This window comes from Sinocyclocheilus anshuiensis, unplaced genomic scaffold (genome assembly GCF_001515605.1).
Source record: "Sinocyclocheilus anshuiensis isolate Anshui unplaced genomic scaffold, SAMN03320099.WGS_v1.1 scaffold615, whole genome shotgun sequence".
NCBI lineage: Eukaryota > Metazoa > Chordata > Actinopteri > Cypriniformes > Cyprinidae > Sinocyclocheilus > Sinocyclocheilus anshuiensis.
In genome coordinates, this window is record NW_015552647.1 from 43,193 (window position 1) to 64,067 (window position 20,875).

The window sequence follows — 20,875 nt, forward strand, 5'->3', positions numbered from 1 at the left end:
TTAGGTAGGCGTGGCTGACTCTTAACTTTTATAAAGAATATCTCTTTGGATTTGAGACTTTAGTCTTTGCAACTTTACAGATCTTCTTTATGCACCAAGAGCTTGTAACACTCCAAAGAGAAAGGAAAAATTGAAATCGCATCATATGACCCCTTTAAGATGGGTTTCCAACAAGAGTATTGCACTGGGAGCTGCATTAGACCTTTCCATTAGTTTCAATCAATGAAGTGTCTTAATATATAATAATATACATAAAATGTATATTTATATACGTCCCCTCCCATATATAATAGAATATTATAATATGTCTTACGTTTCTGAGCTCCGTTGAAAAGCGCTCTATCTTTAGGTGTGTCTCCAACCTCAATGATTTTAGCTCCTGCCAGCAGCTGCATGATTAGACCAGATGTCACAATGGGAGAGATACCCAACTCCATCAGAGTACCTGAAACACACATTATTAAACTTTAAACTTAATCTAATTTTCCAAAGACGGATGACCAATATAAAACAAAACAAAAAAATTGTGTTTACCAGACACTACATATAACTGAGTGGTTTTGGAGTAAATATTAATTTTAGATAATTATGTATTAGTTTTGGGCAGATATTGATTTTCTTAAAATCAGCCTGAATTAATTAATTAAATGATATAATGCTGTGCAATTGTTATTAATCTGACATTGATAATTGATTAAATCATTCGTCTTCATTCAACAGGGGATGACTGATTCAATCACTGCTTGCACTGCTGATTCAGGTATACGCACCTCTGTTGGATGCCAGGATCACTCTCATCCAGTAAAAGGGATCAGCTGAGTCTGAAGACATAATCCCAAAGAGGGGAATCTGGAGGACAGAGATCACCGTAGATCACTCAAACATAAAAGTTTATGGTCTCAGACAGCAAATTAAACACATCCAAAGACGGTAATGTTTACTTTGAGAGGTTTATAAATGCACAAGAATGATTTTGTTAATCATCAACAGCACTTCAGAGAGCTCAGGAGTTTAAATAAGAGTGAACATACCTGGCAGCACACCAGAAAGATGAACAGGGTGATTGCAGTCCATAACACTTTTTCTCTGAACTGAATCTGTGGGGAAGGGATTCAAGGAGTTAGTATAACTAAAGCGCCACAAAAACAAGCAAAGCAAAAATATGATGTGATCAAACTGCATACCCTCCTCTCTGGTTTCTGGATCTCTGGTAAAACCGCACAGAATGGCTTGATCACTTCTAAGAATTTAACTGGAAAAAAAAAATGCACTTAGGTTTACAGTTGTTATGCCTAACTTGAGAAAGCAAGACAATGTTGCTATCCTGGTGATTCAGGCGACGTGGCTTTAGAGTTTCTGGAAATCAAACAAGTTACTTGAATCTGTCTCTCTTGCAACGTCATCATTCAATCCAAGAAGAAAACCCCCGTTTTAAATAACAAGATCAAAACCTCATCTGTCCATTAAATGAGTGCTAAAAACTAAAACAAATCACGCTAAAAAAAAAACAAAAATAAGGATGTACAATTACCGACGTTAGCAGACTTTTGCATTGTTGTGTTATATTTTAAGTATGCACCATGTTCCCAGTTAAATTACTTGTTATGTGCAATATACTACACGTTTAAAAAGTACACGACGTCTATGCGATGAAAATAAACAGCAATTGCATTTTTGACCAGGCTAGTTAACTGACCAAGTACTAGCTGGCTATGGTCGCTTTAAAAATCAGTACAATTACAAATGTAACCATTAAAGTCACATTTTAGACAACTATATATATATATATATATATATATAGCTATGAAGTGCGTGTTTTTGTAAACTCGACAATAAAACAATGAGGAACATGAGATTCTGACAGTAAAATACAGTTGCTAATCTATAATGAAGAAGCACTGAAGCTAAACAGTTATTTTAAAATAGCAGTTGCTTATAGCTACAGAATGCACTAAACTCCTTTTTAATAGAATCGAATAAAGTAATAATCATGACGACTCACTGGCCATGGTGTCCCCTCTGATGATTGTCCCAGTCTAGCGTTAGCTAGCACCGGTCAGCGGCTCTAAATGAGGAACGTGTTCAGGACACGTCATCACCAAGAGCACAAATACACGTCAGTATCTGTGCCACAGAAACAGCGGGCTCGATATGAAATGGGCGGGATTAGTGGCCCGGACGTTGTCTCTAATACATGTATGATTGTAAAAAATAACAGTTTTGCAGTTATGCTGTTTCATTTTTCACTAAGTCTTTATGTAATAGATATTTAGGTTTTTTAAGATGTGAGTGTGTTCAGACGTAGATTATAGCTTGAACGTCTAAGGGTGTCACGTGTTAACTGTTACTTTTCTCAGCGCAGGCCAAAACTGACAAACCAGAATCATTTATGAGCTAATAAGAATTGAAAGACTTTTTATAGAAATTACTGGGGTTGATTTCTGTATTTATGCTAGGGGGCAAAAACTTTGAAAGGTATATATTTAAAAGATTATACAATTTAGTATACACATATTATAACTAAAACAAACACGTGCTGAGATTTTAGTGTTTTTCCGATGAGGTTTGGGTTTCTAGACTCCTGGCGGAAGACTATTTTTAGGATACATGAATGTTTTGTTCTTTTTCAGCACAACCAGATTTTTAATGGATTAAAATGACTCATAGATTAGAATTATTGATTTTTTTAGTATTATTAACAAATGTTATTACAGTTGCTTTTCGTCTGTCAAGTCACTAATGAGATTGACAGATGCATTGATGCATTAGCCAACGTTATTCTTTACAAAGATAAACCTTAAGGTAATAATGCGTATTGTTTTATGCTGTTAGAATTATTTTTAACACAAACTACGTTCAATTAGAACATAATACCCACAGTTAAGACGCACAACATAGCCTATCAGTGTTTAGCTATATAGATTTTGTGGTAAATTGTTTGTGTCTGCGCAAAATAACTGAAATGTTCAAATTCACGGCTAATTTTTTAAAATATGACTTCACTGAGTGCATCTTCAACATTGCCGTTTAATAGGTTACTTGACACAAATAACCGACAGGGGGCATCCCTTCATCAGAAATCCGGAGGCTCTTGATTCATGGAACACCTGTTGCCACAAGGACTTGACTGCTGAATCAGAGGTATTAGAACCCCTGAACATGAAGTAGGCCTACACATTTATTTGGACATATAGGCTACCAACGATAATACCATGATTTTTGGACATGTATCATCATATCGCCAGTAGCCTATTCTGATTATCATTTATCAAATTATCATTTGATACCATCATGGTAGTTCCACTTCAGTGCTTTTTAGTTCAGCACAGTTCTGTGATTTGAGATTATGATTTGATTTGAAAACAAGGTGATTCACACTGTCAGAAATCTGACTGATATAATCTGATGTGTTTTATTATATTAAAAAGTATACATTTTATGAGTTGATGTAATTCACATCACAGCAACATTTAAAACTTGATAATGAATTATTTAACTGACCTTTTTTAAACAATTATAGTTCATCAAAACCGATTGTTGAATGGGTACAATGTGATTATGACAGCAGATTATCCTAGTCTGGTGTCTGCAGCTGATGCAGGCCAATCTGACACACATAATCACTGAGCCGTACTAACATTCACACCAACCAGGGATTAAAACAAATGGCAGAGCAGAGAACACATGGCTTTTTGCTCAGTACTTTATACACATTTATGCGCACAGCGGCTGATTGTTCTGGTTAGAGATGAGCCGTCGTCTGCACTTTAATAAAGATACTTGTTCAGACTGGTTATATAATGGTCAGTGAACTGTGAGATAACACAGAGGTGAGGACAAGCAAATACCACACAAATCACACATACTTTTCTCACCCAACTGTTCATTTTCTTTTACATCTCAGTGTTGTGTCATATAAGGCAAAAAAATGTCATTTTGCACTTTGTTTGTGTGTGTGTGTGTGTATGTACACCTCATGTAAATTCATAAAGGAATAATATTTCAGCCATGTTGAAGGATGTGGAATCTGGACTGAGAAGAAAGTGGCATGATACATAAGCAAAGGAAATTAATATTTCCCAAAATGTTTATTTTCACGTACACCAAGGCCTTCCGCTTCATTTATTTTTATGGGGTTTACATTTCTCAGTGAGATATAGTACATTTGAGCTGCTATTTTCAGATGCTGTTGACATAACGCAGGATTTCAATTCTTCAGTTGCTAACTGTGCTGAGAGTTATATGATTTATTTTATGGATTATGTGACATTTCAGTTGGCTCATCTGATTCACCTGGGTTTGGTTTACAATTTGAGAGACACATTGCCGAGCTACATCCTTTTTTCAGTGCCTTACATAAACTGGTGAAGTTAACTTATTTAATTTCATATTTAGGAATCAAACTGCCATAATGAATGTTGTTTTACTCACATTAATTGGTTCTCAGTTTTAAGTTCTTATAAGCACTCAAACAATACTAGGAACCAGTACAAATTCATATTTCGCTGGTCATCATGGCTTAAATCTTTCCTCTTAATGAGCTGACAAGCCAGTTAAAAAGTTGGATTATTAGAAATTACAATTATAGTCATTTTTCCTTGTGAACAGACTCTTACTGCAACATACAGTCTTTGACCTAAATCAATTGCATTAATGCAAAAATTATTTTTTTAAATAAATTTTGTATATTACTCTTTAATGATTTATTTTTATTGTGTATTTATGGAGCTGCGAAAAATGTTTGTTTGCATTTATTTAAAATAAATATTAATATAAAGATTTGGATGTGCTACTATTTATTTGTTTATTAATCATTTTTTTAAATATGAATAGTGTTATATAGTGTCATATTTTAAATGTTTTCAAATAATTTTAATATTTAAGAAAGTGCAATTAAATGTGGAAACAGACACTGAAAAAAATAGTGCAGAAACCATTTTCATTCATAAATTGCTAATACATTTCACAAATAATAACAAAGAACACATTAAATAAAACCTGAAATTTTCAAGTAGAAATACTGAAATAATATATTCTTGTAAAATGTACTCTAATAATCTTTGTTATATTTACAACTTTGAAAATTATTTACAGTGTAACAGGCATCTGTTGGCAAGATATTGTTGCTTTAAAATTGTGAAACCCATTGTATAGTTTCTCTGTGCTCTTTCCTCCTGCTCTTTAATGGCGTAAAATCATTTAAGCTTGATGTAAACTCGCTGGCCTGGTGCACATGGTATTTTACAACATCCAGAGACATTTACTTAAGTGACACCCTCATTTATTTATCACGTCAGAGATATGATCCCTAAACCTTTGATGAGGCATGACAAATTTGTTTAGACAGAGTAAACTCTGGTTAATTCCACATATGCTCAGACACAATCACTAAACAGATACTGTCTAGACTACTGAGGTAAACTGATGCATTATCATCAAATGCCAGAGCCGTTTTGCTCATGTGCGCCTTTTTCAGATTAGTGTTTTTTCCTTATATTTAGACGCATCTATAAATACTGTTAGTGAGTTAGAAAGGTGTCTGATGAGTCACAATGTGACATTTTATCAGGACAGCAGAGAACAGAATGCTTTACAGCTCAACCGATTCATAAACCAAGAGCGCAATACTAGAATCAACTGGGAAGTCAATACATTTTAAAATTAGTTCTAGTCTTTTTTTATTCCTCCTTAAAATGCCATAAGCAAAATAGTAAGAATGCCTTTGGATCAGCACCCAAAATATTTTCTCTGAAGTATTATACACAGCAGACTAGTTGCATGCCTCTGAATACATTCAACAGTACACCAGAACACTTTACAAATGCTTGAGACATTGTTACACCATCCTTGTTACATCAAGGCCACTGAATAACATTCAGTGCTTCACTGCCATTCGACCAGGTTTTCAAAGGAAGAGTTCAGCCAAAAATGAAAAATCTGTCATTATTCATTGTATTTGTATCATTTCAAACCCGCATACTATTATTTTATAAGCAGAGCACAAAAGGGGGGGAAAATCAGTTTTTTGATTCAACAGCAGTTTGTAGTAGCAATCTCAGCAGAAAATACCTTCCAATAATGTATGAACCACACTGTAAAAAGAGGAAAGAAAAAAGAAAAAGATTTTTCGAAGTTGTAAATTAAACAAACTGATCAGGTTTAAATTAATTAATAAATAGGTTGTAAATAACATGAAGATGAGTAAATAATGATAGAATTTTAGGTTATGAATATATGGCTATTGAAAACCGCTTTATAAATGTCATAAATGTGACCCTGGACCACAAAACCAGTCTTAAGTCGCTGGGGTATATTTGTAGCAATAGCCAAAAATACATTGTATGGGTCAAAATTATAGATTTTTCTTTTATGCCAAAAATCATTAGGACATTAAGTAAAGATCATGTTCCATAAAGATATTTTGTACATTTCCTACTGTAAATATATCAAAACTTAATTTGTGATTAGTAATATGCATTGCTAAGAACTTAATTTGGACAACTTTAAAGGTGATTTTCTCAATATTTTGATTTTTTTTTATCACCCTCAGATTCCAGATTTTCAAATAGTTGTATCTATATGGCCAAATATTGTCCAATCCTAACAAACCATACATCAATGGAAAGCTTATTTATTCAGCTTTCAGATGATGTATAAATCTCAATTTCAAAAAATTGACCCTTATGACTGGTTTTGTGGTCCAGGGTCACAAATATCAAGGTTTTTTTTTAGTAGTACACTGTAAAATCTGTATTGATTTTTTTTTTTCACCTTCATTGCGTTACCTTATATTCATCGCATTGTGATTTTTAACAGAAATGGCTGTAAAATTAATGGATAATATTCTGGCAAAAAAATAATAGTGATAAAAATAGAAAAAAATTGCAATTAAATAGAAATAATATTTAATAGAAACAATAAAGAAATATAAATAAAGAAAAATAAATTTAATACAAAAAAATCCAAAATTAAAAAAAGAAAATTATTTTTTATTTTTTAGGACCTCTCTGTCTGAAAACTGCTTCATACCATCCCCCTCCATTATCTTCAACTTTTTAGGTGGACAACAAAGAGCGTCAGTTATGTAAAAACAACACTTAGTCAACCTTGACCTATCTTTCTGCCTGCGGGGGGTTCAGCTGGGCTGAGCTGGTTTGACAGAATATTCACATTACAATACACACATCACATAGGAAATAGGACTGGGATAGGAAGTGAAATGTATTCATCAGTCATTTCTTTATTCATGCACTTCTCACATAATAGTCTTTTTACCTTGCAAAGCAACAACGAATTTTCAAAGAGTTTCTTGCACAAACAGAATCACCTGAGCATTTAAAGCTATATGTTAATAATTTTATCACCCTCAGATTCCAGATTTTCAAATAGTTGTGTCTATATGGCCAAATATTGTCCAATCCTAACAAACCATACATCAATGGAAAGCTTATTTATTCAGCTTTCAGATGATGTATAAATCTCAATTTCAAAAAATTGACCCTTATGACTGGTTTTGTGGTCCAGGGTCACAAATATCAAGGTTTTTTTTTAGTAGTACACTGTAAAATCTGTATTGATTTTTTTTTTTCACCTTCATTGCGTTACCTTATATTCATCGCATTGTGATTTTTAACAGAAATGGCTGTAAAATTAATGGATAATATTCTGGCAAAACAATAATAGTGATAAAAATAGAAAAAAATTGCAATTAAATAGAAATAATATTTAATAGAAACAATAAAGAACTATAAATAAAGAAAAATAAATTTAATACAAAAAAATCCAAAATTAAAAAAAGAAAATTATTTTTTATTTTTTAGGACCTCTCTGTCTGAAAACTGCTTCATACCATCCCCCTCCATTATCTTCAACTTTTTAGGTGGACAACAAAGAGCGTCAGTTATGTAAAAACAACACTTAGTCAACCTTGACCTATCTTTCTGCCTGCGGGGGGTTCAGCTGGGCTGAGCTGGTTTGACAGAATATTCACATTACAATACACACATCACATAGAACTAAGACTGGGATAGGAATTTAAATGTATTCATCTTTCTTTTTTTTATTCATGCACTTCTCGCATAATAGTCTTTTTACCTAGCAGAGCAACAAAGCATTTTTAAAGCATTTCTTGCACAAACAGAATCACCTGAGCACTCGAAGCTATTTAAATGAAATAAGCCAAGTCAATATATCTGATCAGGAATACGTCGGTGGATAGATTTAGCTGATCTTGTTAATGTAATTGGCAGGCCTGATTAAACACATGTTGACAGCGCAGTCAGTAAATGAAGTCAACACAGTGCTATATGGGAGCAGCGTTTACGCTTATGTAAGATTCTAATTCTTTCTTGGCCTGGTTTTCTCTCACTCTCTCTGACTGTGGTCAAACACTAAGGGCCATTCATGACCCTACACTGTAAAAAAAAATCTGTGACATTTACGGTAAAATACCGGCAGCTGTGGTTGCCAGAACTTCACCGTAAAAAATATGGTAGCAGCATTTTAGGTTTTACAGACTTAATCTAAATTTACAATAAAATACCGTATTTCATTAACTGATGTAATGTTAATAAACCAACATATTTAAGTACTAAAATCAGTTTTGAACCATTGTAATGCACTGATAACCACCAAAAACTGGTGGTGATGAGAAAGTCACATGATGATATATATATATCAGTTTATTTAACCTTTCATTTATTTATAAATGTCTTTTTTATTATTTATTTGTAAAATTGATTTAATAAATTGTTTTAAAATATATATAAAATATATAGTAAAATGTGCAATTTTAAATTTAGAAATGTTTTGTTCTTTAAAAATATTTTCAGCATAATGAATTAAGTGAATTTGAACTTTTATTTATTTAAATAAAATTATAACTTTTTAGTTACTTATAAATGTTGTATTATTTATAAAAATATATGAATTTTATAAAATGTTAGTGAAAATGCTGCAATTTTGCATTTTAATTTTAATTAATGTATAATTGATCTAAAAAGTAAACTTATACTGTGACATTTACGGTAAAATACCGGCAGCTGTGGTTGCCAGAACTTCACCGTAAAAAATATGGTAGCAGCATTTTAGGTTTTACAGACTTAATCTAAATTTACAATAAAATACCGTATTTCATTAACTGATGTAATGTTAATAAACCAACATATTTAAGTACTAAAATCAGTTTTGAACCATTGTAATGCACTGATAACCACCAAAAACTGGTGGTGATGAGAAAGTCACATGATGAACTAAAGCTCATCACAAACAGCTTGTCTGCGAGCTGAGGAGGACAATACTTATATATAGAAGTTGCACAGTGTCATTTACACAAACACTAAACCCCATCACTGTGACACACATGATACTGAAATAATGCAATAAACATTAATTTAACAATGTCCCAGTTTGTGTATCAAAAGCGTCTCACATTGGCACTTGGAAAGTTGAAAAGAATATAACAGAACGATGCCTGAGAAACTAAATATTTACAAATGTGTGTGCGTATAAATGTGACCTCAAAAGGTGTGACTCAATTCAGAGAAAAAGACAAAGAAGGCGAGCAATGCTCTGACCTCACAATGCTCTATTCTTAGGAACACAGAGAGAACAAAGGTAGAATAGAATGAATTGAACTAAAACAGAGCACAGCTGAGTACCTATAATGAGCATGCAAATGTTAACTCTCTGAGCCAGCTGCATATACTTCAAACCAGTAATTATGTAAGCCGAACATATCTCCCATATGTTTCAGATTGGGGATGAATTCATTTGATATTTGCCTGACATTTTAAAGGAGGCGTAATTAACGTATGTAGGACAACGCATGATCCCCAGCGCTAGAGAAAAGAACTAAAAAAATTTTTTACAGTGTACAGCTGGCCCTGTCATTGTGTGTTTATGTCTTAGTCTCCTTGAATTCTTACAGAAGACATTATTTTTTCCTTTGTTAGTTGCTACCTGTAACATGTGATGTCGGCTAGTGAAGCAGTGCTAATGTCTTTTTCCCACCTGTGTGAATGCTTCATATGAAGAATCATGGCCACAGGCACATGCTTTCAGTGGAACTGGAATGGGATGAAATATTGATTTCCAACAAGTGTAAAGTCGATGAAGTGACCTCTATAAATGACCCAGCTGCTACACTGAGGATCACACTGATGACGCATACAGGATCACTCTTGAAATTCCCTTTTCTAAAATCTGAAATTGACCTGTCACATAAGAAAGGAATACTAAACCTCAATGGATACCTACAGCAACAGTTATTCTCTCTCTACACATATTCAATGAGGTCCAAAAACCCACTAGAGAAAATGCTTTTATTTTGCATTTTTAACACAATTGTGTTCATTGTAAATTATATTTCAGCATAATATATTTTAATTAATTGATTGAGTTTATTTATAAACTTTTTAATAATTTGTAAATACCTAATTTATTATTTATTAAGTTTATTTCATAATCCTAAATGTTATATAGTGAAATGCCTCTCTTTTGCATTTTATGAGATAAATAATGGCAAGATTTTCATTTTAGGTTATAAATAGGGCTGATTGCAAAAGGCTTTATAAAAATAAATGTAAAAGGTTTTTCTATTTTAGTACACTGTAAAAATTCGTAAAAATAGGGCACAATGTACTGTGCTAATAATAAGGAATTTTCTTTACTGTTTTTTTTTTTACCTGCATTTTGAATTTTGCACTTTTTTCATAATTTGAACCATTGCATTGTGTTTTATAGTTATGAAAACAGAAAAAATTTAATAGAAATAATATATATATATAATGATCAAAACTTAAATTTAAAATGCAAAATAGAAGCATTTTCTCCGTTGCCATGGCAACCGCTGTTCTGGAGAATAGGTGATGCTAATACTGACAAACATTCAGACACAAAAACATGCTAAATCACTCAACACTTCCATATACATGCGCTGACAGTAACCATTTACATTTCTATTGACACTGGCGCTCATCCATGATGTTACATCAAATCACTGGAACAATGCAGTCCACTGAGACACGGGATAAAGCAGATAAAACAACCAAACAGAACACATGATTCAAATCAAAGCCTATAACGCCCATCATTTGACATCTGAAGCCCCCTGTGGAGCGCTTAGTTTTGGACCAACTGTTCATGGACCACAATTGACTAAATCTAGCATGACATTTGAGTCCATTTGCGTATTAAATGTTATTAAATTGCCGATCAAAGGTTGGGAATAATTACTCTTTTTTATGTTTTTGAAATAAGTGTCTTATACTCACCAAGCCTGCATTTACTTGAGCAAAAATACAGTAAAACTGTAATTTTCGTATTACAATTTAATAACCGTTTTCTATTTGAATATACAGTATTTTAAAATGTATTTTTTTCCTGTGATGACCAGCTGAATTTTCAGCATCATACTCCAGTCTTCAGTGTCACATGATCCTTAAGAAATAATTCTAATATGTTGATTTGGTGCCAAATTATTAAGCGATCTTATTATTGACTGTATACTAAACCATCAAATCTGTTACTCTAAATATTCACTGGAGAAAAAAGCGTGACAACTAGCCCCAATCTTAAAGAGTGCTGTGCATGTCTGTTTTACATGTACGTCATTGTGTGACAGTGATACAGGTCTATCTGTAACCTAAGCGTCTGAATTCTCAAACAGCCAGTAAAGAGGAAAAGGTCAGGCCACTTGGTCAGGACACCTTGTGTTAAAAGTTTCACACAGGGCAAGACATTAGCATCCTTAAAACCTGTGATAATGTAGAGAGATTTTCCACTATCTCTTGACTGTGAAAGCTAAAGAAAACATCCTGAGTAAGTTTACGCAAAAATAAACATTTGCACTTTAGTTTGGTGACCAATTCTTACTATTAAACTAACTATTATCTCTGACTTTTGCCTCGGTAAGCTCCTAATTTGCTGCTTATTAATAGTTAGTAAGGTAGTTGTTAAGGTAGGTTTAAGTGATTTAGAATATGGTCGTGCAGAATAAGGCATTAATATGTGCTTTATAAGTAGGCTACTAATAAACAGCCAATATGCTAGTAATGCATGCTAATAAGCAACTATAGTGAGAACACTTTGATCCTTAAAGTGTTACCAAAACTTAAATTGTAGTGTTACCAAAAATTCAATCATCATTATTTCTTCTGTGGAACACCAGCGTATAATTATTTTGAAGAATGTTGATAACCAAATCATTTTGTTAGTACAAAAACGTCTTTTATGTTCAACAGAAGAAAGTCATACAGGTTTGGAGTAAATGAACACAGAATTTTAATTTTTGGGTAAACTATTGCATTTTTAACCAACTCAAAGGGATAGTTCATCCAAAAAATGAAAATGTTGTCATTTACTCACACTCATGTCGTTCCAAACATCTTCAAAACACAAATTTAAATACTTGGGTGAAATCCGAGAGCTTTCTCGACCACGATCAAGGAACAGAAACGAAGAAAGGACGTCATTAAAATAGTGACATCAATGGTTCAACCGTAATTTTATGAAGCTTGCGTGTGGTGCTGCTGACTTTACGTAAAACATGCATAGCGGTGGACTGTCCCAAGAAGAAATCATTGAATAAAGTCGTTATTTTTGTTTTCTTTGCACACAAAAAAGTATTCTTGTAGCTTCATAAAATTACGGTTGAGCCACTGATGTCACTATTTTAACGATGTCCTTACTATGTTTCTAGGCCTTGACCATGTCAGTTGCGTTGCCGTCTATGGAGGGTCAGAAAGCTCTAGGATTTCATCAAAATAATCTTAATTTGTGTTCCAAAGATGAATGAAGGTCTTAGGGGTTTGGAACGACATGAGGGTGAGTAATTAATAACAGAAATTAAATTTTTGGGTGAACCATCCCTTTAATACTTTTTATTGCACTATTCTTTATCTAGCATCTTCAGCTCAAGACCCAAATTGGGTTTTAGTGATTAATAGTGACTTGCTGTAATTTGATACAAGATACAGCACAGCTTGCAAAAAAAAAAAAAAAAAGCCCAAACAAATCACAGTACGAGACCAGAATTTATCACAAACAAGTTTTATTTTTCCTCCAACATACCGTGTACGACAGATATAAGATAGAGGTATCCGAACATGTCAAATAATAATATTTATTAATATCATTATTGTAACATTAATAACATGGAATGTAGATTTCGAAGCTCCATTCACATTTTCAATGTTTTTTCTTTTTAGTTTATTTAGGAAATATGACAAATAAATAAAGCTTTATTATCATCTCTGTATGTCAACTAACTATCTGAATATAGTTGTCTCTGCACGATGGGTAAAGGGGCAAGGGGAGGGTGCTGTAGAGCGTTAACAGTCTTTCTTTTCACCACCATCCAACAAGGAGCACTCAGAAGCTAATCAAAGTTCCAGAACCTTCTCAATGAACGAGGACGGGAACAAAATCAGGTCCTTTTCGGTAAATAACCGTTCCTCAATAAATAGAACAAAAAGGGGAACGGCAGCAACCTTGTAACAGTACATCGGGGGAAGTGAGTAAAGCTACTAAACATGAAGGAAGCAGATCATGTGACGACTTGACGTTAGCTTCTCGACCCTTTTTAATCCTCTACAACACAAAAAAACAACTGAACAGGTGGAGCTTTGAGAGCTGAATGTCTCAAGGGATTGAAAGAATGAGGAAGAGAAAGAGAAAGAAACATTTTCCCATTCGAAAGCCATGCTGGTTTGAACAAAGCTGGGGTTTAATCTGTGCTGTGGTCCTCTAGTTGCGAAATGATGGTGATGAGGTTCTCCAATCCAAAGATGTAACCGCTATCCTGGCCCTCGTGGACTACACTGTCCTCGCCGTAGTGCCGACACGTGGTGTGAGCAAAGTCAATCATGCGAACATCCACCACCGGGCTGCTGTCTGGTCTGGCCATGCGTCGCACCACAGCAGAGCTGCTGGTGCCTCCACAAGCACCGCTGTTGCTACTGCTGCTGGCCGCACCTGCGCCGTGAGGGAATCCAAAAGCACCACCCTCCTCTTCTTCTTCCTCCTCCTCTTCCTCATCGTCGTCTTCCTCCTCCTCTTCCGAAAGCCCATCCTCTGCGGAGTGGCGTGATCGCGGAGGGTCTCCGTCGTATATTATCAAGAGCGAGCTGGAGTAAAAGCGGTAGCTTTCGCAGGCCTCCAGGGCCGCCTGCATGTCTCGCAGTCTCCGCAGCACCGGCGACAGGAGCTCGCGTCTTAGGCGTCTCCCGTCGTGGAAGAACTGAAAGATGGCCTCTTTGAAGCCAGACAGGGTCAGCTTACGGCCGTGGTACTTGTTCATGAACATGAGCTGCCCTGTGTCAGAATGGTAGACCTGGAGGAAAGTGAAGAGGAGCGTGTGAATAAAACATCGCCTTTAAGTGCTTCTAATATTATGGAATTACGCTCAAGAGCTGCACTAACCTGCATGCCGCAGAGGCGCACTCCGATGCTGGCGGATGTACTCTGCTGACACTTGCGGATCTGGACGGCCTTCTTCTCCTCAGAGGCGTCGTCCCCGTGCTGCCTCGTGCCCATCTTCAGATCAAGCACGCATGGAACTGTGTAGCGCCATGTCAGGTTCTCCAACAGGATGAATTCTGATGGGAGGTTCTGGGTTAAGGGAAACGTAGATTCTCCTTTCTTTCCAGTATTGCTCTACAATTAAGCTTTGTTTTTCTGCATAATAAATAGGCATGCTTTATCTATTTACCTCACAATGGTCATTCTAATTGTAAATCTGCATAGCAATACAAGCTTTATAATATGCTATTCAAGCTTTTTAATGTTTTGTGTTTTTGTTGTGCAGTATGAATAGCTACATTAATGAGTAGTGATTTTCATATATATTTTTAGTGACTTAAAATTTGGGTAAAATAAGTGTAAATTATTAATTAAAATACATTTTGTATATAATTATAAATCTGTTATCATTAATTTGTATTAATTTGTACTGTAATTAATTTTTAATTACATATTACCATAATTTAGAAATAAATTTTTAATTGGCAATAAATAAACTATCAGTAATAATATATATTTATTATATACAGACATTAAAATATTATAATATTTAATAAATAAAAGATATATAATCATATATATAATGTTTTGTATGATAAATATATATTTTATGGAAATATACTTTTTATACAAGTATACACACTACTGTTAAAAAATTTGGGGGTTGGTAAGATTTTTTTGGTTTGTTTTTTACCAAGGCTTTATTTATTTGATCAAAAATAGAGTCATCTGTGAACTGTAATTTGTGAAATATTATTACTATTACAATTGTATTATTATTATTGTTATTTAAATATTATTATTATTACAATTTACAATATTTTTTTTCTTTTATTATATTTTAAAACGTAATTATTCTTGTGATGGCAAAGCTGAATTTACAGCATGTCAATTTTGGTGTCACATGATCCTTCAAATCATTCTAATAAATTATTCTAATATGCTGATTTGGTGCTCAAGATACATTTCTTATTCTCAGTGTTAAAAACAAACTTAATATTTTTTATTTCATAATCTTTTTTTTCCCAGGGTACTTTGATTAATAGAAAGCAAAAGAGAAATCTTTTATAACATTATAAATGTCTTTACCGTCAATTTTAATCAATGTAACGCATCCTTGGAGAATAAAAGTATTAATTTCTAAAAAAAAAAAAACAAAAAAAAAAGAAGGTTATGTTAAGCCTTACTGACCTGAAATGAACAGTGCTGTTTATGTATATAAATTTATGACAACAATAATAATGTAACAATAAATTTATGATTAATGACTAACAATCAGCAGTAAACTGCACTAGACCAATCCACCTTTGTTGTTTGTGGCAGCATTGAAGGATACTGTATTGGTTGCGGTGTTTTGCGTTCTCCTTCATCCTCTGCAGGTGTTGTTGGTGGCACTTGAGGCTCCAGGGGTTGTGCTTGAGCTGAGGGCTGGCAGCATTGCTCCTCTCCAGGCTGTAGTAGAACACCTCGGTCTGCTTGAGCCACTCCAGCTCCTCCTCGTGTTTGACACTGGAGGGGTGAGGATAGAGGTGGGTCAGCCTGACAGACAGATTACGGCTAACTTGGTAGAACCTGTTTTAAGAGATCTAAACAAATTCCTTAAGTTTGAGTATTAAATTTTGGTGTGTGACTCATCCTGTGCCGTTTGTGCTACAGACATAAACAACACCCCAAGTCGTATGGCTTGTTGAGGTGGGTTAATACCCATGATTCCTAAAATCCTAAATCCCCCCACAAAGAACAAATGCCTCTTATCTGGTCTTTCACCCCTTCCCCAGTCACACTGAGGTCACTTCTAAGTCACAAAGCTACGCTGGTTACATAACCTCTTGCTAAACTTTGGCTCAAAACACACATTTGAACCAGTCCGGTTGCCAGCAGCTGAGAGTGCATCTGCTCTGCCCAGCTGGGTGTTCTGTGGGTCAGTGCGCTCAGCGCCTCCTCATGACGACAAGGACGCTACGATCGGTCACATTCTCATTGAGTCAGCAGACAAGTACTGAGCAGAGCCATTATTACAGGAGAACACAGGCTAGTATTATTCAAGAGATGTGGGGTATTGTGGCCTAGGCATTAAAACTTAAGACTGCTAACTGAAAAGCTGCTGGTTCGATCCACAAGAAACAGTACGTGATTTGTCAGTATTGTTGTCCTTGAGAAAGACTCTGAACCTCCCTGCAGTCTCTGGTAAATGGCTACATTTTGATCTAAATACACATTTTATTTGAGTTTTTTCAAGCAAAATTGGGCTACAACGTCGTCATAGGTAGTTGTCACATCTGTGCTATTGGGTTTCTAACTGTTCTAAGTGTTTTTAGCACATTGCTAAACAGTTATTAGGATGTAGTAGGGCTGAACAATTTGGGGAAAAAATATAATTGTGATTTTTCTGATAAAAATTGTGACTGCAATTTAAAATGCATATTTTTTAGGGCTGCACAGTTTAATTATACATCAATATGACTATAAAATTATTTAAATTATTATTTTTATTTCATTATTTTATTTCAATGTAAAAAATGAGTATTTAATAAAATAATAACTTATTATTAAAATAAATAATTACTATATTAATAGCTGCTCTGAGAAAATAAAAATATTTTCATGAGCTGCATGTGTGTAAATGAACACACTCCAAAACATAGTTCTACATATTTAATTAAATAGCAGCCTTTGTGATTTGATAATCGCAATAAGCCAAACTGCGATTCTGATTTTATTATTTCAATAAATCATTCAGCCCTACTTGTTAAGTGGATGCTTATATATCAAAAGACACACTCCCAAGTTTCTATTATATCCTAGTCTCTCATTCAACACAAGTCTACTGGATTTGTCCACGTTAAAATGTTATTTTTGTTGGCTAAATTACATGCCATTTTAATCACAGTTAAAACTGACTAACTATTCTAACAACCAATCATTGACTAAATTTATAGACATTTTTAAGACAAAAACAATTGTAAAAATTAACACCACTTCTACGTTTCAATTCTTCAACCCTATTTTTGCATCTATTATGCATATTGCTAGGACGACTTCACAATCAGATGTTACCGTCCCCTCACCTCTTGTCCTTATCCTTCCGAGCGTGTCTGGACCGGTCCTTGCTGTAGCCCTCATTGTCCAGCAGCATCTTACTGACCCATTTTATTTTGTTATTGGGTTCCAGGTCTGCCGAGGGGTCCACGTTCTCCAAGTCCCCAAGCTCACTGTGCAGAGGGTACGCAAGAAGACACAAATTTCCTTCCTCATCCTCCTCAAAACTCACCGAAACCACACCTGCAGAGAGATGAGAGAGATATGGAATAGGAGAGAGAAAGAAAGAAAAAAGAATGAGGTCAGAGGTGAAATCATAATAACTTCACTTCAGCAAACAGGAAGTAGTCAGAGATCCGAGCTTAAAGTAAACTGTCTGGGAAATCTTTAACATCTCTTACCCACTTCTCTTTTTTGCGCTTAAAAGCTCGCCAGTCTTTAACAAAAGCTACTGAGCCGACAGCACGGGCTGCTCCTAACCTGATAGGAATCACACAATCCATAAACAAACAACGAGACAGAAATTCTTGAAAAAGAAAGCGAGGGAGCAGGAAGGCTGAGGGTTGGGAAGAGAGAGAAGTCTATCAAACAACAGCAACAGCCAATGTACAGGAGCGGCTTCACTGGATCAGTTTTCTGAATCTGTCACAGCAAACCACATCAAATGTCCATTCAATCAATGCCACACAAGAAGGAAAACAGCCCAACAAACAAATGACAAGAGGCTAAAGATATGATGAAACCAACACTATTTATTGTCAAAGATCATATCACTTCATGACTCAAATTCAAGAGCATCCATAAAGCACAATGCATCAAAACCTGGCAAAAAATGAAGGCATCACATGTAAACACCACAAGAATTACAAGAATATATTATAAACCTGAAAAACAGTCCCAAAGATATAAACAAGAATCATCTTTTGCACTAAATAAATAAATCTGTTATTCTGAGAGAAGAGAGAGTACTAAAAGGGAAAAGGTAATGAAAAAGTTCATTTAAAATTCATATATATATATATATATATAGATAGATAGATAGATAGATAGATAGATAGATAGGACATATATAAAATTAAAATAATTATTCAAATAAAGATTTTTATGTTGTAATGTTAGTGTTTTTATTCTCATTCTCAATAACATTATTCTAGTATTTTTAATGTAACAAAGTAAAAAAAATGCAAATAATTAAAACAATATTTTTTTCAAAGACAGAACAAAAAAACTAATCATGTAAATTATATTTCATCCGCATTTTTTTATTACAGAAAATGAGATTTGTTTGATAACGCATTTAAAAAATATATTTATCAAGAAATTTAAAAGCATTATTTTCAAAACAACAGAGCACAATGCAAAAAACATAGCCAGAGTCTCGCCTAGACTTCCAATTCAGAATATTAAAACAGGCACTCAATATATTATTATTGACAATAACTTCCTACCGTTAAGAAAATAAGTGCATTTTAAGACACCATAAACAACCACAAAGATGCCCAAGCTTCTGTTTTGTCATCACACCCATCCCCCCAACCTCACCCAATAAAAAACATATGTCCTGCACACTTATCACACTGGAAAACAGACCATTTAAAGTGTATGGATGCTGCAATGTGTATCCAAACTGGGCTGTGTGTATCCATGTTTTGAAAGAGCAGAGAGAGGAGAGAGAAAAATGAGACAGATGGACATAAGCAAAAAATCTAAACCGGTTTAGCTTGTCTTTCCAGGTGTATGATCCTCAGGAATGACAGCAAATTTTGAAACCACAAGTGTGTAGGAGGCAGTCTATGATGTCATGTCAGCAGTCTTTGGGTCCAGAAAAAAAAACACTTGTCATTGCTGCTGCTTTTCAAGTTTGATAAGCTGGGAATCGCTCCACATTCAGGTATCTTCAAACGAAACCCTGACACCTAGGTGTATGCGTTAAAGTACAGTCTTGCCAATAACTTACCTTTTAGGGGCCCTACCTAAATGGGACATTTACAAAGGCAGTACACCCAAATATTTAAAAGAAATGTTTACTTCTATAAAACAGAAAGGCGATGGTTGTAACCATTCACTTTCATTGTAAACGACAATGAACGTGACTGGCAGGTGTCTCTTTTTCGGTTCCACTAAATAAAGACAGACACACGGGTTTGGAACAACATGAGGGTAAGTAAATAATAGCAGAATTTTCTTTTTTGGGGTGAACTGTCCCTTTAAGAATATATTACAACAGCGCCACCTTGAGAAGAACAGGGTTAAGACGGAAACACAGCAGCACTGCTGGCCTTCATTTAACATGAAGATGTTTTTTACAGTCTAACCGAACAATATCACATTGTACGCGAAAGACAGTTATGAAGAAGAAAAGAATGGCTTTAATAGACAGGAAAATGGAATGAGACGTCACATTAGTAGCTACTTACCTCTATATTGCGGTGTAAACTTCCGCATAGCCGCAGGGAGGCTCTTGTAAAACTGGTGCTCCCGGGGGATGAGGGGCTTGCATATCGTCTGCTCCCCGAAGCGGAGCACACACGAGTGTCCCCCCACCTGGTGCACAAAGGGCTCAAGGAGCACCCCTTTCCCCAAATACCCCTGCGGCTCTGTCTGCATCCCCTCGATGGCTGGGCTCATCCTCCTGGGGCATTAGACTCTCGCTCCTGGTCTGGTCCAGCTGGACACCACAGACGTGTAAGACGGAGGAAAAGGACGAAATGGTCTAAATATTTTTCTTTCTGTTATTCGTTTATCTCGATTCACTCTATCGTTTATTCACGGTCAGTGATGTATTCTCCGCCGTGCAGCAGAACACCGCAGGACATAAACAAAAGAAACAGGAAGGAGGAAGAAAGGCGACACGACAGAAGAAAGAACACAGCTCTGTGTTCGGATTTAATCCTTTCTTTTACGACACGAATAATCTAGTTCGTATTTTCTTCTAGTTGTTCTAAGGGCGAAATTTAGGGGATTTTAATCGAGAAAGAGCAGTTTAAACGCCCGAGTGTCTGCCGCTTTCTCGGAAGCTCTTCTACTGACACCTTAATCTCTTGCCGAACTGACAAAATGTCAACGCTGCATCAGTAGCTCTGCCTCTAACATCAAATCGACCAATCAGAGCGCCGAAGACGGTGTTGGGTGGCAACAAGCGGAGAGGACAGAATGCGAACAAAGAGCGAGGAAGGGTGGGGGAGGGGAGGATTTAGATGGAAAACAGTCTGGGGTGGAGGGGAGGGGGAAGCTGAGCGATTTAGCCGTTTTTCTCACTGTGACATGGATGTCTGTAAAGTGCACACTTTAAGGCACTCGCAAGGGTCACGACACA

The 20,875-nt window shown here is 35.2% G+C and overlaps 2 protein-coding genes across 2 annotated transcripts in view; both read right to left on the reverse strand.

Moving 5' to 3' along the window:
* LOC107666996 (protein transport protein Sec61 subunit alpha-like 1) overlaps positions 1–2,151 on the reverse strand; it is a 7,361-nt gene extending 5,210 nt beyond the window's left edge. The window contains exons 1-5 of the mRNA XM_016458549.1: positions 2,003–2,151; positions 1,185–1,252; positions 1,032–1,097; positions 771–849; positions 314–445 (exon numbers count right to left, since the gene is read on the reverse strand). Of these exons, the coding sequence (XP_016314035.1) occupies positions 314–445; positions 771–849; positions 1,032–1,097; positions 1,185–1,252; positions 2,003–2,009 (352 nt within the window). The 5' untranslated portion in view covers positions 2,010–2,151. The remainder of the gene's footprint in view (positions 1–313; positions 446–770; positions 850–1,031; positions 1,098–1,184; positions 1,253–2,002) is intronic.
* An 11,366-nt stretch (positions 2,152–13,517) lies between these two features.
* Positions 13,518–20,616, reverse strand: LOC107666997 (inositol hexakisphosphate kinase 2-like). Its single transcript, XM_016458550.1, has 5 exons — positions 19,977–20,616; positions 17,589–17,802; positions 15,857–16,029; positions 14,422–14,597; positions 13,518–14,332 (listed from the first exon to the last, which is right to left on the reverse strand). The coding sequence occupies exons 1-5, from the start codon at positions 20,185–20,187 to the stop codon at positions 13,727–13,729; spliced, it is 1,380 nt and encodes a 459-aa protein (XP_016314036.1). The 5' UTR covers positions 20,188–20,616; the 3' UTR covers positions 13,518–13,726.
* Positions 20,617–20,875: the final 259 nt, after the last annotated feature.